This window comes from Erinaceus europaeus, chromosome 3 (genome assembly GCF_950295315.1).
Source record: "Erinaceus europaeus chromosome 3, mEriEur2.1, whole genome shotgun sequence".
In the NCBI taxonomy this organism is placed as follows: Eukaryota; Metazoa; Chordata; class Mammalia; order Eulipotyphla; family Erinaceidae; genus Erinaceus; species Erinaceus europaeus.
The window spans coordinates 114,674,338-114,692,477 of record NC_080164.1 but is presented as its reverse complement, the minus strand read 5'-3'; the positions used below and the strand labels follow the sequence as shown (position 1 = coordinate 114,692,477).

Sequence of the window (18,140 nt, the reverse complement as noted above, 5' to 3'; positions counted from 1 at the left end):
GCCTTGCCTTACATTTGCATGTTTTTGAAAATTAATTTTCTGATGGTGTAGACTTAATCTCATGCACAGTTTTTGCTTTGAATTTGAATAGTGCAGGAAGTATATTCAGACTGACATTTGTTTGACCCGGATTTAATTACTGATTTTTTTTTCTCTTTTTCTTCCTTGATTCCTGTTGTACTGAATTTAAGCAAAAGAGTATTTCTATTAAGACCTAGACCCTGCTGTGTTGGAAAGAACACAGTGCTGACATTGAAAGACTGAGCGACTCCTTCCTCCTATGAGGAAAATATGGCTTCTGCCAAATGTGACTTCTCACAGTGGCACAGTAGTCTGTCAGCCAGGCAGGATCTAGTGAGCGAGTGAACCTGAGACAACCTCCCCAGTTGCAGTCACAGGGGTTGTTTTGGCCAAAAAGGAAAGTGAGCTACACACATGAGAGAAGAGAAGACAGCTAACAGTTTCTGACACGGTTATATACATAATCTGCCAAGCTCTCCCAAGGAGCCAATGGATAATAACTGAATAAGAGGATACAGAGGCTCAAAGAAGTTAAGAACTTTCACCAAATCCATAGTCAAGTGACAGGACTGGGAATTCACTCAGGAGAGTTGGTCTCTGCAGACTTTTTCTTTCTTATATCATCTTGTCCCATAAAGGGTATAGCCCTCACTTCCTTAGTTTTCTTTCCTGCCATGTTTACTGTAACCTATTTGCCTTCTACCTAACTTGTTTATTCCCTCTCTCTATATATATACATATATATATATATATACACATATACATATACATAGTGAGAACTCAGTGGATGTTAGAAAGGAGTCTAATGGGTTGGGTGGTGAAGGGATGCAGGGTAAATGACAGGTTGATGGTGAAGTTGTCAGAGTAAATGTTAATTATTTATTTTTACTGTTGTCAATGGCAAATCAAAGCACACTCTTAGCTGGTTCTTTTTCATGTGTTAAGCTCAAGAGGAACCCTAAGAGGACATGTTGATAAAGCCCTGTTTGCCTTTCAATCCCTGTTTATGACATTTTGCTTTGGTTCTGTCAAAAAAATAATGATGATGATGATGACCAGAAAGTTTTGAAGCCCTACTAACGCATGTTTATGATTTTTCTATGCAGATCCAGCACATGTACCGCTGTGCTCGAGTGCAGGGCCTGGATACCAGTGAGGGACTACTTCTTTTTGGCAAAGAGCATTTTTATGTGATCGATGGGTTTACAATGACAGCCACCAGGGAAATCAGAGATATTGAAACCTTAACTCCAAAGTGAGTAAATGTATAAATAGAAATAAAATAATCTTTAGGAAACAATTTACTTCTGGGTTTTTGTTGTTGTTGTTGTTTTTGGTTTTGTTTTTTAACCAAAACTTGTGTTTTCAGTTATGTTGTCTCTCATTTTGTGCTACTGCCATTCACTATTTGCAAGGGATGCAGTTATTCCAAGGTGACAAAGGAAGCTTTGCCTCATTTATCAAAGTGAAAATTAAATTTCATGGTTGCGCATTGATCACTTTCACACACCAGGTGTTTTTAGCTTTGTGGTTTATGTGTTTATACACTTAGTCTGGATTTGTTTTTTCTAAATAAACTGAGTGCTAATCCCACCCTAAAGAAAGAATAGGTATCCAGGTAGTACTCTAGCCCAGGGAGGGGCATCAGGCTTTTGAGGCCCCTGGGAGTGGTGTCACTATGGCACAGGCAGTGGTTAACTGGGGCTGATTCCTTGTCTACTGCCAGTGCCACCACAGGCATGATGGTGGGTAGTGGAAAACCCAGAAACCAGATAGAGCTAGATAAGTTTTGAAAAGTGAGGTTCAGAACTTAAAGCTTAAGGAATCAGTAGGCTCTCTTCTTCCTTGAACGTTTTGTACACCTCACACTGACGGATGTAGATACTGTCTCTGTATTTCATTCTTAACAGATATTTTATTCAGGGCCACATTGTGGCTTTCAAAGGCCCCTTCTCTCATATAAAAACAGCAAAAGTCCTAGTCTGTGACAGTACTGGCTTAAAGATACATAGATTCATGCTTTACATAAAAGCCATTTCTTCTGATTTCATCTTCTTGGACCCCAGCCAGCAGAGATGTCTAGTCTGTGCATGGTGGAAGTTCCTTAGATGCTAAATAAATGAAAAATCATTTCTCTTAAATATATCTTTGAACTGAATATTCTAATAGGTTGTTCCCCACTGCTAGCCACAGATTGACAATAGCATACCCATTGCTGAGTGGTGAATTTATCCTTTGCAGTGTTCACATGTGTCTCCTTTCTCTTGCCTCCCAATAGCATGCACGAGCCAATTATCCCCAGGGGAGCCAGACAAGGTCCCAGCCAGCTCAAGAGAACTTGCAGCATTTTTGCATATGAAGATATTAAGGAAGTGCATAAAAGGCGGTATCTCCTACAGGTGGGTTCACTCAGTAGCACTAACGGTTCCTTTCTTTCTAGGATGGATTATTTGGAAATTGATGCATGTCATGGAAACAATCTGGAGAGGCCAGTGGGGCAGGGTGCATGTTTTGCATGCATTCTGGATGCAGTTCCTGGCACTGACAAAAGAACATTTTATAGGGTCCATGTTACTTCTTACTGTTCTCCATAGGTCTCATTATATAGTAGACAAACTCAGTGCCACATGGGTGTTTAACTATATAATGCATCCTATTTTGTAAAAAACAACCTAAAATTTATGTTCTATTTTTTTTACCCCTCATTCCCTACAGCTATCCAGGTTGACATTGTTTCGTAATCATCTTTAATTTTAAATCACACTCTGCCTACCACTGTACAAACTTATGTTGACAGTTATCTTACCACTCTATTATTAAACTCTAGAAATAAATTAAGCAAAGCAAAATGGCTCTGTTTTATAATTTAATCTGCAGGGGATTCGTAAATTTAGAACTATTCTTTAGTCAACAAAGTTAACTTCCCTGGTCCCCACCTGTAAGGGGGGGAAGCGTCACAAGAGTTGAGAAAGTGCTACAAGTATCTCTCTCCCTCTCTATTTCTGCCTTCTTGCTCAACTTCTGTCTCTATTCAAAACAAATAAATAAATATATTTAAAAAAACAATCTTCATAGTGGAGAAAAGGTAAAATATACCCCCACCTTATTTAGGTTTCCTTATATATTTTTTCTGTGGTCATTTCAGCCTATTGCTGTGGAAGTTTTCTCTGGAGATGGACGCAATTACCTCCTAGCTTTCCAGAAAGGAATCAGAAACAAAGTCTATCAAAGGTATTTGTATTCGTACTTTTGGAGGGACTATATTCCATGTCAACAGTGAACTTTCTGTCCATGGTACTCTATATTTCTGTTGGGTATAGCAGTAATAATGAAGTGATCATAGATATGTGTGACACTTGTTCTCTGAAGGGTGGTTTAGATTCTGAGTAGCCCTCCAAGAGAGGAGGTTTTGTATTAGAAATGACTCCCATGAGGCATGTCTTACCAAACAGCTCTGGTTGTCACTGTTGCCTAGTGCCAGTGAGCACATGGTGATGGTAGTGACAGCTGGGTATTGACTGATAATCACAGCTCCTTCCACATTTGGAGTGAGCTGAAGTAAAGGGCTGAAATTTCTATCTACCTCATAGTTTCTCTTATATATTTATTTATTATCAGATACAAAGACATTGAGAAGGGAGGGAGGGTAGAGAGAGAGAAAGCTACAGAGATGCACCTGCTGCCCTGCTTCTCCACTCATAAAGCTTTCCCCCTGCAGGTGGGGACCAGGGGCTTGAACATAGGACCTTAAGCACTGTAATTCGTACACTTAACCAGGTGCACCACTGCCTGGCCCCTCTACCTTATTGTTTCCAAAGGTTTCCAACACTAGGAAATCTTCATAGCTGGAAACTGTTACCACGAGATGAGTTTGTCTTTCTCTGAGAAAGTTCTGCTCATATTGTCCATTGCAAAGTCCACATCTGATCTCTACAAATTCCCCCCATAATTCTCTTTGCCTATAACTAAATTTTATGTTGGCATAATGAAGAACTTTAAAAGAAAATTTATGAATACCACACCAAGGTTCCAGTCTTCTGTGATTCATTTATTTCAGGTCGCTTCCATCATGTTTAGCTGTTGATATTATTACTTGCTGTCACGTGATGATCTAGCTATTGACAGATCTTTAGGACGCATGAAGTTAAATGCCTGTGAATCCATGATGCAAGCCTTTTTGTACGGATAGCTTGGGAAAACTCTGGTGGACTCCACTGTAGACCTTTCATGATAGAATAGCGCAATTATTACACATTCCCTGTCACCTGTCATCTACCAGGTAGTGGAGGGAAAAGTACAACAGTTAAGCTTTAAGTGAATCATTCCCTTCTCAGACTGACAAGTGATCCTGACCTCGGCTTCATCTCTAACTGTATACTTTGCTTCATTCTCCAGGTTTTTGGCTGTAGTGCCGTCTCTCACTGACAGCTCAGAGTCTGTGTCTGGCCAGCGACCGAACACAAGTGTGGAGCAGGGGTAGGTTGTCTGCAGTTCACACACTGTAGTTTGATAGGGATGTGAGGATAGTTTATAGCAGGACAGCACTTAAACATTTTTATAAGACTTTTTTTTTTTAATATTTACTTATTTATTCCCTTTTGTTGTCCTTGTTGTATTTAATTGTTATAGTTATTGTCGTTGTTGGATAGGACAGAGAGAAATGGAGAGGAGAGAGAGAAAGATAGACACCTGCAGACTTGCTTCACTGCCTGTGAAGCAACTCCCTGCAGGTGGGGATCCAGGGGCTCGAACTGGGATCCTTACTCCGGTCCTTGTGCTTTGCACCACGTGTGCTTAAACTACTACGCTACTGTCGGACTCCCAGCACTTAAAATTTTTTTTTCTTATTTAAATTAGTATTTTATTGAGGAAATGTTACACCTTGCTGAGATGACAACTGCTGTTGTTACAGAGATATAATTTCATCTCTTGATCCAAATACATGTGAACCCACCTTTTTCACTAACAAAGTGCCTTTCTCTCCAGTGCAGGATACTGAGACCCTGTCTCCTGCATCCTTTTTTTTTTAAATTTATTTCTTTATTGAGGAATTAATGTTTTACATTCAACAGTAAATACAATAGTTTGTACATGGATAACATTCCCCAGTTTCCCACTTAACAATACAACCCCCGCTATGTCATTTATCATCCTTCATGGACCTGTATTCTCCCCACCCACCCACCCCAGAGACTTTTACTTTGGTGCGATATGCCAATTACATTTCAGGTTCTACTTGTGTTTTCGTTTCTGATCTTGTTTTTCAACTTCTGCCTGAGAGTGAGATCATCTCATATTAATCCTTCTGTTTCTGACTTATTTCACATAACATGAATTTTTCAAGGTCCATCCAAGATCGGCTGAAAACGGTGAAGTCACCATTTTTCACAGATGAGTAGTATTCCATTGTGTATATATACCACAACTTGCTCAGCCACTCATCTGTTGTTGGACACCTGGGTTGCTTCCAGGTTTTGGCTATTACAAATTAGCACTTAAACATTTTTAAGCATTGCTCTACCCTGTGTGGTGGCTTACAGGAAGAGATTATTTTCAGGATCACTCATGTCAAAGCACCACTTATGTTTTCACCCATTCCATCCTAATCTTTCAGACATAAATAGAAGCTTGCTATGAATTCATGCATTTTGTTATTGTTCTGCATCTTCCATACAGTGCTATAATTAAATATTTTGCCCTGCAGTATTTAAAAAAAAAAAAACTCTTAAGAAATAGTACTTTTGGGAGTCAGGCTGTAGCGCAGCGGGTTAAGCGCAGGTGGCGCAAAGCACAAGGACCGGCATAAGGATCCCTGTTCGAACCCCGGCTCCCCACCTGCAGGGGAGTCGCTTCACAGGCGGTGAAGCAGGTCTGCAGGTGTCTATCTTTCTCTCCTCCTCTCTGTCTTCCCCTCCTCTCTCCATTTCTCTCTGTCCTATCATCCAACAACAACAACAACAATAATAACTACAACAATAAAACAACAAGGGCAACAAAAAGGAATACATAAATAAAATAAATATAAAAAGAAATAGTACTTTGATTCCCTATCTAGATATGTGTGAAGCATTCACTTATCTTTTGACATTTCACCTTTACAAGTTTTCCAAATTATGAATTGTAGCATATATGTTTTTGGTTAGCCAAGGTTTACAAAATGGAGTTGTTAAATTTCCACCTACATTAACATCAGGAGCATGTTGTATTCTTGATCATTTGTATTGTTGTTGTGAAGTTAAATACAGAGCATCAAAAGCTGCCAGAGAGTAGATTGGGCCATTTTTCTATTCCCAACCCAGTAGCCCCTATTTTTACCTGCCCAGACCTTCTTAAAGGGCTGTCTCACAATTCTTCTATTTTCAGTGCCAAGTTGGCAGTTTGTATCTTTTAAAGGCAAGAAGTAGAATTTTATTTGCAGCTTTAATCTTCTCTTTACCTATCTGCTTCTTTGTAAGGTTGAGGCGTGGTCACAGTTCTTTATTCCAGGGCAGAGTTTCTGTGTAGTCAGTTAAACTGCTAGAAAGAATTTATATAAAACAGGAAGTACTGCCCATACTGTTGAGCCTAATGTGATTTGACCTAGTAGTTTACAGATATTCATGTTATTTCAAATCTCCCTGTGTGTGTGTGTTTGTGTGTGTGTGTGTGTGTGTGTGTGTTAGTGCCTTCCTATTAATCACAGTGACTAAGACACATTCTCATATTATTGTCAGTGTTATAAAATTTAAGCTTTGGGTAGGGTTTTTTCCAGCATTTTAGCAATAGTTAGTTATCTCCAATGTGTTCTTAAATTTTGAATGACATGAACTTGACTATCACAAAACAGATTTTCATCTAAACTACTCATAAAAATAAAAAAATAAAAAATAAAAAAAATAGTCTGGCTGTAGTGCAGCGGGTTAAGCGCACATGGCATGAAGTGCAAGGACCAGCATACAGATCCTGCTTCAAGCCCCCGGCTCCCCACCTGCAGGGGAGTGAAGCAGGTGGTGAAGCAGGTCTGCAGGTGTCTCTCTTTCTCCCTCTCTGTCTTCCACTCCTCTCTCCATTTCTCTCGGTCCTATCTAACAACGATGACATCAATTACAACAACAAAAATAACTACAACAATAAAACAACAAGGCCAACAAAAGGGAAAATAAATAAATATTAAAAAATATATATGTATATACTATATGGCATCCCCAGTAAACAGACTGAGTTAAAATGTGAAAACAAATCTTTCAGAAAACGTTTTCCTCACAGTATGTGATATCTTCCAGTGTGCTATTATCTTCAGTTCAACTGTATGTTATTTCATATTTTGAAATGATGATTGTCACCTACTGACCTGATTTCACGACCCACTAACAAGTCCTGATAGTTTAATTCCTCGACTAGACGACTTAAATCCTGCAATTTTTATAACTAGCTGGCTTTAAATTTATATTGCCTACAACTTATCTAATTACTTATTGGTTCCAGATCCGGGTTGCTTAGCACTTTGGTTGGAGAGAAGTCTGTGACTCAGAGATGGGAGGTAAGCTTCATGAAAGTGTTCATACTCTTTTTACTGTGTAGTCATATGGTGAAAAGGACTTTACAATCCATAAGGTATACGTCATAGAAAAGGTTTTACTCTCTTTTAAAAAAAATTTTTTTGTTGTTATCTTTATTCATTGGATATAAACAGTCAGAAATCAAGAGGGTGATAGAGAGGGAGAGAGACAGAGAGACACCTGCAGGTGGGGACCCGAGGCTTGAACCCGGGTCCTTGTGCATCACAATGCATGCACTCAACCAGGTGCGCCACCACGCAGCCCCTTGTTTTATTCACTTAAGAGAAAATCTGTCTTATTCCGATGAGATACATAAAAGAGCATCCTTTGTTTTGCATATAATTTTTTTGAGAGGTTGCATTTGAAAGTACTGCTCTAAAATAGTTCTTGTCAAACTGTTTCTAAGACTTGTGAGAACTCTGGTGGTTATCTCTGGAAGGTGGGAGGGTGGGAATACAGAACTTTGTGGGTGTGGTCTGGAACTATGCATTGTAATCTGATAATCTTGTGACATACTATTAATAACAAATTTAGAGAAAAATGAAAAAAATAAAATGGATTTTGTGTCTTTGCCAAGAGAGGAGAAATCAGTAACTTCCAGTATTTGATGCACTTGAACACTTTGGCTGGGAGGTCATACAATGACCTCATGCAGTATCCAGTCTTCCCCTGGGTTCTCGCAGACTATGACTCAGAGGTAAGTTTCAAGTCACTTTGCGTGAGTAGAACAAACCTTCAAAAGTAATTAGATGATAACTCAATTTGCTTAAATTTTGTTTTATTGCTATCAAGAGGTACTCCAAGATGATGAAAGCATTTTAATATGATGTATATATAGTGTAGACATTTGTCTAACATCTTGGCTGCTAGTTCATAGTATCTGTTAATTTCCTTCAAACTTATTTGTATCCACTGGTATCAGAAGCCTACTATATAGTTTGAATTGTTGCAAAGTTAAGTGACTATTCAGCACAATATTCCTGTCACAGAGAAACAAAATATTCTTTCTCATTCCAAAAAGTCTTGGGAGAAGAGTCTAAACTGTCTAACAGGTATGTGATTCATGTTCAAAATCAGCATCAAAATGTCTGCGTCTGAAAGTTTCTCTTCTCTGCATGTGAAGGTTTCTCTGATCAAATAGACATCTAATTGGTTCTGAAAGGAAAAAAAGAATCTTGAGCCAAGGGAGTCAAAAATACATGTTATCATTCAAAAGTTCAGAAATTCATTTACTTTTTGTTCACTGAAATCAGGGTTTTTTTTTTTTTTTTTAATTAATTTTTTTTATTTTATTTTTTTTTTATTAAAGAAAGGATTAATTAACAAAACCATAGGGTAGGAGGGGTACAACTCCACACAATTCCCACCGCCCAATCTCCATATCCCACCCCCTCCCCCGATAGCTTTCCCATTCTCTATCCCTCTTCTCCAGCATTTGCTGCTGTTACCTTTTCTGATGTGTGACATTCTCACAGGAGTGAAGTGATATCTCATTGTTGTCTTGATTTGCATTTCTCTGACAATCAGAGACTTGGAGCATTTTTTCATGTGTTTCTCGGCCTTTTGGATCTCTTCTGTGGTGAATATTCTGTCCAATTCCTCCCCCCACTTTTGGATGGGGTTATTTGTTGTCTTGTTGTTGAGTCTGGTAAGCTCTTTATATATGTTGGTTATTAAACTCTTATCTGATGTATGGCATGTAAAGATCTTCTCCCATTCTGTGAGGGGTCTCTTGATTAGGGTAGTGGTTTCTTTTGCTGTGAAGAAGCTTTTTAATTTGATGTAGTCCCATAGGTTTATACTTGCCTTAGTCTTCCTTGTAATTGGATTCGTTTCATTGAAAATGTCTTTAAAATTTATGCGGAAAAAAGTTCTTCCAATATTTTCCTCTAAGTATCTGATAGTTTCTGGTCTAACATCCAAGTCCTTGATCCACTTGGAATTTACTTTTGTATTTGGTGAAATACAGTGATTCAGCTTCATTCTTCTGCATGTTTCAACCCATTGTTTCCAACACCATTTGTTGAAGAGACTCTGCTTCCCCCATATAATAGTCTGGGCCCCTTTGTCAAAGATTAGATGTCCATAGGTGTGGGGCCTCATTTCTGGGCTCTCAATTCTATTCCACTGGTCAGTGTGTCTGTTCATGTTCCAGTACCAAGCAGTTTTGATGACAATGGCCCTATAATATAGTTTGAGATCTGGCAGTGTGATGCCTCCGGTTCTGTTCTTTTTTCTCAAGATTGTTTTGGCAATTCTAGGTCTTTTCTGGTTCCAGATAAACATTTGTAGCATTTGTTCTATTCTCCTAAAAAATGTGCTTGGGATCTTGATGGGGATAGCATTAAATTTGTAGATGGCTCTGGGTAGTATATTCATTTTGATGATGTTAATTCTTCCAACCCATGAGCATGGAATATCTTTCCACTTCTTTGTGTCTTTTTCAATTTCTTTGAGTAGTGACTCATAATTTTCAGTATACAAGTCTTTCACTTCTTTGGTTAGGTTTATTCCTAGATATTTTATTGTTTTTGTTGCTATAGAAAAAGGAACTGATTTCTGGATTTCAATTTCTTCTAACTTAGTGTTTGCATAGAGGAATGCCACTGACTTTTGAATGTTAATTTTATAGCCTGACACATTACTGTATTGCCTGATGATTTAGAAGCCAACATCACCCTGATACCAAAAGCAGACAGGGACACAACCAAAAAAGAAAACTACAGACCAATATCTCTGATGAACATAGATGCGAAAATATTGAACAAAATTCTAGCCAACCGAATACAGCAGTATATCAAAAAAATTGTTCATCATGACCAAGTGGGGTTTATCCCAGGCATGCAAGGTTGGTTTAATATACGTAAATCAATCAATGTGATCCACCACATCAACAAAAGCAAGACCAAAAACCACATGGTCATATCAATAGATGCAGAGAAAGCCTTTGACAAAATACAACATCCCTTTATGATCAAAACACTACAAAAAATAGGAATAGATGGAAAATTCCTGAAGATAATGGAGTCTATATATAGCAAACCTACAGCCAACATCATACTCAATGGTGAAAAACTGGAAGCATTTCCCCTCAGATCAGGTACTAGACAGGGCTGCCCACTATCACCATTACTATTCAACATAGTGTTGGAAGTTCTTGCCATAGCAATCAGGCAGGAGCAAGGAATTAAAGGAATACAGATTGGAAGAGAAGAAGTCAAGCTCTCCTTATTTGCAGATGACATGATAGTATACATGGAAAAACCTAAGGAATCTAGCAAGAAGCTTTTGGAAATCATCAGGCAATACAGTAATGTGTCAGGCTATGAAATCAGGGGTTTTTGTTGTTGTTGTTTCTTTTTTTTTTTAAGTAATTTCATATACACCAGCCTACTATTGACAGAAAACTAAAACTTCTAGCCTCAAAATATTTAATTTAAAGAAGTTTACCCTGTAGAGGCTAGTTGGTGGCACATTGTGTTACGCGCAAAGACCCAGATTCTAGTTCCCGCTCCCTACCTGCAGCAGGGACACATCATGAGTAGGGAAGCAGGTCTGCAGGTGTCTTTCTCTCCCCCTCTCTATATCCCCCCCTTTCCATTTCTCTCTATCCTATCAAATAAAATAGCAAAACAAAAGGGATGGGGAGAATGGCTGCCGGGAGCGGTGGATTTGTAGTGCCTTGTAGTGCCAGCATTGAGCCCCAGCAATAACCCTGGAGGCAAAAAGAAAAACATGATTTACACTATACACAGACATATGTGAGTCATTTGTTGTGTGATTCGATGTTTACTTCGAACGCTTAATAGCTAATAAACTTTGGTTTCTTTCTAAATGTATCAATTAGGTCAGTTAGAGATGAGCTTTTCAGAGAGCCCGTCTCAATTCCAAGTCACTTGATCTGATTTGAGTTTGTCTTTTGGAAGCTAGCACATTATGGAAGAAGGAAATGCTCGGCCTTGGGGGAGCTCAGGGAACAGAAAGGAGATTTGATCTTCCACTCACTCACATGGGTCATGAGGAAGGCACAGATAAAGCAAAGCTTCTGTGCCCTGGCCATGAGCAGGAAAGATGCTTCCTCATACTCCCCGTCTCCAAACCCTAGAACCTGTTGTCTTGAAACTGAATCTGTTAACAGCTTGTGTATAAAGTGTGATCAGCCCATCAGTATATAGCATCATTCTGGTTGGCAGGTCTGCACTTATGCCTCACCACTCTCTGTGTGGTGAGTGAGAATGTGGGAATAGAAGGTGGATTGTAATTGGGAATCGATTTTCATTTTGTGTTTCAGGAGGTGGATCTTACTAATCCCAAGACATTTAGAAACCTGGCCAAGCCAATGGGTGCACAGACCGATGAACGCTTAGCTCAGTACAAGAAGCGGTATAAAGACTGGGAAGACCCTAATGGTAAGGAACTTCTCTTGGCATTAGACTTGGCAGCTGAAGTTTCTGAAGCAAGCTGTGGTGGAGCGACTTGGCATCCACATATGGGCATATATACATGCAGCTGTTGAGTAGGAAGTCAGGGCTTACATGTTAACTCGTACTTGCTTCAAAGGCATGAGCACTAACAAAGTGCCTGTAGAAATATAAGTTGTGGGGCCAGGTGGTGGTGTATCTGGTTGAGCGCACATGTTACAGTGCACAAGGACCCAGGTTCAAGCCCCTGATCCCCACCTGCAGGGGGAAAGCTTCATGAGTGGTAAAGTAGGGCTGCAGGTGTCTCTCTGTCTTTCTCCCTGTCTACCTCCCCCTTCCCTCTCAATTTCTGACTGTCTTTATTCAATAAATAAAGATAATAATGAAAATTAAAAAAAAAAAGAAACCTAAGTTGTGTCTGCATTAAGGAGGGCAGAAAACACCCATCACAATCTGCCTTTATCTCTAATCGGGGTCACACCAGGACCTGCACTTTCACTTTTCCTCTTTTAATTTCAGTGAAAGATCCATTCAGATTGAAATATAATTGAAACCTGTTTCTCTCCTCTGTCCTTCACACTCTTTCAAGAAAAAGGCCAGTCTAGCAATATTCTCTGTGCCCCCCCCATCAAGGAGAATATGTAATTAAAATTTACAATATGTCAAGTGATAACAATTTAGAGAAATTTACTGCTACAGAATCAGAACTTAGTAATGAGTAACTGTAAGTCAGCATCCTGCTTACGAGTAAGATGGTGGGGGTCAGGCGGTAGCGCAGCACAAGGACCGGCTGAAGGATCCCAGTTCGAGCCCCCGACTCCCCACCTGCAGGGGAGTCGCTTCACAAGGTCTGCAGGTGTCTTTCTTTCCTCCTCTCTGTCTTCCCCTCCTCTCTCCATTTCTCTCTGTCCTATCCAACAATGAATGACAACAACAAAAATAACCACAACAAGAGCAACAAAAGGAAAAAAAAAAGGCCTCCAGGAGCAGTGGATTCATGGTGCAGGCACTGAGCCCCAGCAATAACCCTGGAGGCAAAAGAAAACAAACAAAAAAAAAGAGTAAGGTGGTTTGTGTCCAGAGTTATCCAGTGCAGTAAGCCTCAAAACATGAATCAGTGGGTATGCAAAGCTTCCAGGGAAAGGCTGGGAATGACACTTGACATTACTGCCAGATGTACTGATGAAGGGTGGCAGTCACCATAAAGTTTTCATGACATAAATGCCAGTACTACCTGTCCCTAGTAGTGATCCCATATACTAGCATGTCCAAACCTTTAAGTGCCAACTTTATGTTTACTCTTGATTCCAACTATGCCTTGATTTTCTTGCTCAGGAGAAACTCCCGCCTACCACTATGGAACTCACTACTCCTCAGCCATGATCGTGGCTTCCTACCTCGTGAGGATGGAGCCCTTCACGCAGATATTCCTAAGGCTACAGGTAAAGCTTGGCATTTACTATTTTATTTTGTTTCCTTTGAACCTTCTTTCTGTTTAAAAGTGTTTTTGTTGGGGCCAGGAGATAGTTCACCTAGTAGAGCGTACACTTTACCATGTACAAGGACTTGGACTTGAGCACCAGCTAAAGAGGAAGCTGCACAAGCAGTGGAGAAGCACTGTTGAATCCCTGCTTCTTTCTGTGTCTTTCACTTTTTGTCCTGAAAAAAAGAGAGTCTTACTGGGCTGAGGAGGTAGCACAGTAGATATGCAAAAGACTTCCATGCCTGAAATTCTGAGGTTCCCCCAGCACCACGAGAAGCCAGAGATGAGCAGTGCTCTGATCTGTCTTTTTCTATCTGTCTATCTTCCTCTCTCTTTCATTAAAAATAAGTTATATGGTGTATTGCACCAAAGTAAAAGATTCAGGGATGTGTGTCGTTTTTGTTTGGGGCTCCAGCAGGCCGGGCTAGCTTCGTGGCGGTAGACAGAGATGACCAGAGACACACAGCTGGGCAGAGAAGCTTTATTCACGAGCGGGCAAACATGTGCTCTCCTGTCTTTCTGCTCTGGCGGCAGAGAGAGACCCTTAAACTAATCACCACACAGATCTGTCCCTCATCCTTCTCCTCTGGTGGCTGCCGGCAGAACTCTGGCACTACGCAGCATAGGGGGCGGGGAGAAAGTGAGGCGCGAAACTAGCAAGGGCCAAACCAATTCTTCCAGAGGTGGGGGGAAGGAGACCAAACCAATATGAAACATACAACAGATGTGGAGTTCAGGTCCTGGAGCATGATGGCAGAGGAGGACCTGGAAGGTGGGGAGGGGGTAAATTGTTATGTGAGAAACTTAAGAAATGTTAACACATGTACCAACTACTATATTTTACTATCAACTATAAGCCATTAATCCCCCAATAAAGAAATAATTATAGTATATTGTAATGGTTGTGCACCTGATTGAACACACATGTTCCAATGTATAAGGACCTGGGTTCAAGCCCCTGGTCCCTATTTGTAGGAAGAAACTTCACAAGTTGGTGAAACAGTGTTGCAGGTGTCTCTTTCTCGCTCCTTTTCTCTCCCTTCCCTCTCAGTTCTTCTCTGTCCAGTAAATAATATATCCAATAAATAAATAAAATAAAAAGAGTCTTCTGGGAGTGGTAGAAATGTGCAGTGCTGGGCCCCAGCAAAAGCTCTGACTGCAAAAACAAACGATAACTTTTTTTGCAGTGTTGTTGTCTTGCTTATAGAAGCCCTATGAAGTTTTAGTGGCTGTCGTAGTAGTTTTCATCAGTCAAACTGATTACCTTCCAGATCGTCCCATCAATCCTCAGTAATGGTCACAGAGATTAAATATCATCTTAATATTTTTAAGTCTTTTTTTTTTAAGTCTTTACATTTGGATTTCACTTTGATTAGAAAGAAATATATTAAGCAGCCATGTAAGGAGTACCCCAGAGAATACTCAGTTACTTTTTTATGTGACTATTGAAATTTTTGTGTATTTGACGTAGGGTGATGCTAAATTGAAATGTCGACACACTTGCTTCCCTGAGGTTTTCAAGCCTCTCCTCATGGTGGGAGCTGTGAGCCAGTTTTGAGTCACTAACACACTGGTGCCTTCTTCTGCCCCCCAGGGAGGTCACTTTGACCTGGCTGACCGGATGTTCCACAGTGTGCGTGAGGCCTGGTACTCAGCGTCAAAGCACAACATGGCGGACGTGAAAGAACTTATCCCAGAGTTCTTTTACTTACCAGAATTCCTTTTCAATTCCAACAACTTTGATCTAGGTATGTAGAGCTATGACTCTGTCTTAGGAATGTTATCCAGGAAGGGAAAAAAGAAACAACAGGAATTAAGATGAACACCTGCAGTACACAGACAAGAAAGATTTCCTTATCATTTCTACTGATGTTGTTTGCTATGATTGAGTTTTTAAGTATGAAGAGAATAGTAGTATTATTCTCCATTCTGTTTCATACCCTGAGAGACACATGTAAGCTGATAAGACTTTACATCTAATGGTCTAAAAGTATTAGTTCACTGAAAACAAAGGTGTGGTAAAAATTGGTTTACAAATTATTATAATTGAAGCTCATTAATAATCAGGAGTGATTTACCAGAGTTCTTCATATCTTGTTTTCATCTCACATATGACCTAAAACGTTCTCAGTGTGTGTGCTAATGTTTTTAAATAAGAAGTTCAGAGTAACTCTTGCTGAATCCCTTGTTTTTATCCTGTTAGAGTAAGGTTGGAGAGGTGACTGGATTACATAACTCAAATGGCTGAACCTCAGGTTCTGTCCCCCGCAACACAGAGGCCAAAGTAGTGTTCTACTCTCTATGAATTGATTCCTTCCACATAAATAAGACAGAATCAGAACAACATTTATTTTAAATGTTTTTTAAAAATTGAAATTTTACTGATTCTCTGTTATCTAGCAGTTAGAAAATGTCACCTTGACTTTGGTTTCAGTTTCTTGGAATACAATGTGCTAATCTTAATTTTTGAGTATTTGTTTCACTATATCTCAGAATTTCATTGTATCTAGTTTTAGAATATTTCAGCCAGATATTCTTTTTTTGTTTTGTTATTTTATACCCTATATTTTAGAATGTATAAGACTTCAGCATGGGAGTCAGGCGGTAGCGCAGCAAGTTAAGCGCAGGTGGTGCAAAGCAAAAGGACTGTTAAGGATCCTGGTTCAAGCCCCCAACTCCCTACCTGCAGGGGAGTCGCTTCACAGGCAGTGAAGCAGGTCTGCAGGTATCTTTCTCTCCCCTCTCTGTCTTCCCTTCCTCTCTCCACTTCTCTGTCCTATCCAACAACAGTAATAACTACAACAATAAAACAAGGGCAACAAAAAGGAATAAATAATTTTTTTAAAAAAAAAGCCTTCAGCATAAGTTATTACCATGATAAGTCAAGGAATTTCATTAATAGAAAATTCATGAAGTATTCATATCTCAAATATTTGAGTGGCTTTTAAAAATTTTTTTTTAAGATACAAGTTTTTTTTAAGTAGAAGGTAAGAGACAGAAGGAGAGAAGAGAGAGACTACAGCATAGCTCCACTGCTTGTGACGCTTCCCCCATGCAGGTGCTCCCACGTGGTAGCCAAGGGCTTGAATCCAGGAACGTGTGCATTCTTCCAGGTGACCTAGCTCCCAGCTCCAAGATGTATTGATTTTTTGAGAGAGAAAGAGAGAGCCAGAACACTGCTCAGCTGTGACTTATGAATTGGCCTGGGGTTTTCTGGGCCTTCAGGTTTACAGCCTTGTGCTCTAACATGTTTGGCTGAGCAATGCCCTGGGAAAAATAACAATCATCTATATCACACAAGTGAAAAGTAAAAGTCTTGTGAGCACGTAATGAAAGTAAATCCCTAGTACAGTGGTCCAATCACTGGGAGTTGTTTTAGTGCTTTTCCAAAAAATTAAACAGAATTACCATATGATCCACCAACTCCAGGGTCTATGTCCAAAAGAACTGAAAGCAGATGTTCAAATAAGTGCAACACACATGTCTGTCACTCAGTAAATTAACAGTTTGGGGAATATGCATATACTGGAATAGTATTAGGCCATTAAAAAGTATGACATTCCCTACCTGCTGTAGGGAGGCTTCATGATCAGTGGAGCCAGTACTATAGGTGTCTTATCTTTCTCTCTCCTTCTGGATGCCCTCCTCCCCCTCTCAGTTTTTCTCTCTGTCGTAATAGGTGCTAGGTTTCTTTTGGGGGTGATGAAAATGTCTGAGGACCAGGACAGGATGGCAGTTTCACTGCCTTGTGAATATGCTAAATGCCACTGAACTGTCCACTTTAAAATAGTTGATTTTATGCTACATAGATTTCATTGTAAGAAAAGAAAACAAGACAAACCAGTATGAGTCTCTCTGCCCAGAAAGACTGTAAGTGAAGTCAAAGAAAGAGCACTTGAGTTTTCCCTGGCTCTGGGGTGAGGAGGCTTCCCGTGTTCATTTGTCCTCATGCCCTTGGGTATGATACAGGCTTGCTGCTGACTAACAAAGTGCCCCCTTCAATGGCTTTTAATTCCAGCTAGCACCACCACCACCAACAACAAAAAAGTTCTATTACAAAATTATTTAAGGATTATCAGCAATTTTTTTTTTTTTTTGCCTTCGGGGTTATCGCTAGGACTGCCTGCACTACAAATCCACTGCTGCTGGAGGCTATTTTTTTCCCTTTTGTTGCTGTTGTTGTTTATCATGGTTGTTGTTGTTGTTCTTGTTATTGCTGTCATTGTTGCATAGGACAGAGAAATCGAGAGAAGAGGGGAAGACAAGGGTGAGGGGAGAGTAAGATAGACACCTGCAGACCTGCTTCACTGACTTTGAAATGACCCACCTTCAGGTGAGGTGCTGGATGCTCAAACCGGGATCCTTACACCAGTCTTTACACTTTGCACCATGTGCACTTAACCCGCTGCATAGCCACCCAGCCCCCTATCAGCAAATTTTTGACATGTAGACTGTTATCTCATGTAGCTTGAGAAGTATTGCTTCTTATTATTAATAATAAAGCCTAAGGGCATAGGAGGTGGCTGAGGGTTAAATACACAGGCCTTACACACATGAGGTCCTGTGCTGGAGTCCAGTTACTGTGTGTGTGTGTGCAAGCACAGTGGACAGTACAAAGGAGGAAGACAGGTGGTGCACACTCCATGGATGGTGGACCGGTGCTTTAGGGTCTCTGTC

General features: G+C 40.0%; 1 protein-coding gene across 4 annotated transcripts in view; it reads left to right on the top strand.

The window, feature by feature from the left end:
* Positions 1–18,140, top strand: part of WDFY3 (WD repeat and FYVE domain containing 3) — a 291,982-nt gene that overhangs the window by 244,478 nt on the left and 29,364 nt on the right. For all 4 annotated transcript variants that reach the window (XM_060187747.1, XM_060187746.1, XM_016189049.2 and 1 more), the window contains 9 exons: positions 1,128–1,276; positions 2,300–2,420; positions 3,167–3,252; positions 4,417–4,497; positions 7,486–7,540; positions 8,137–8,256; positions 11,851–11,968; positions 13,316–13,422; positions 15,058–15,211. In XM_060187747.1, the coding sequence (XP_060043730.1) occupies positions 1,128–1,276; positions 2,300–2,420; positions 3,167–3,252; positions 4,417–4,497; positions 7,486–7,540; positions 8,137–8,256; positions 11,851–11,968; positions 13,316–13,422; positions 15,058–15,211 (991 nt within the window). The remainder of the gene's footprint in view (positions 1–1,127; positions 1,277–2,299; positions 2,421–3,166; positions 3,253–4,416; positions 4,498–7,485; positions 7,541–8,136; positions 8,257–11,850; positions 11,969–13,315; positions 13,423–15,057; positions 15,212–18,140) is intronic.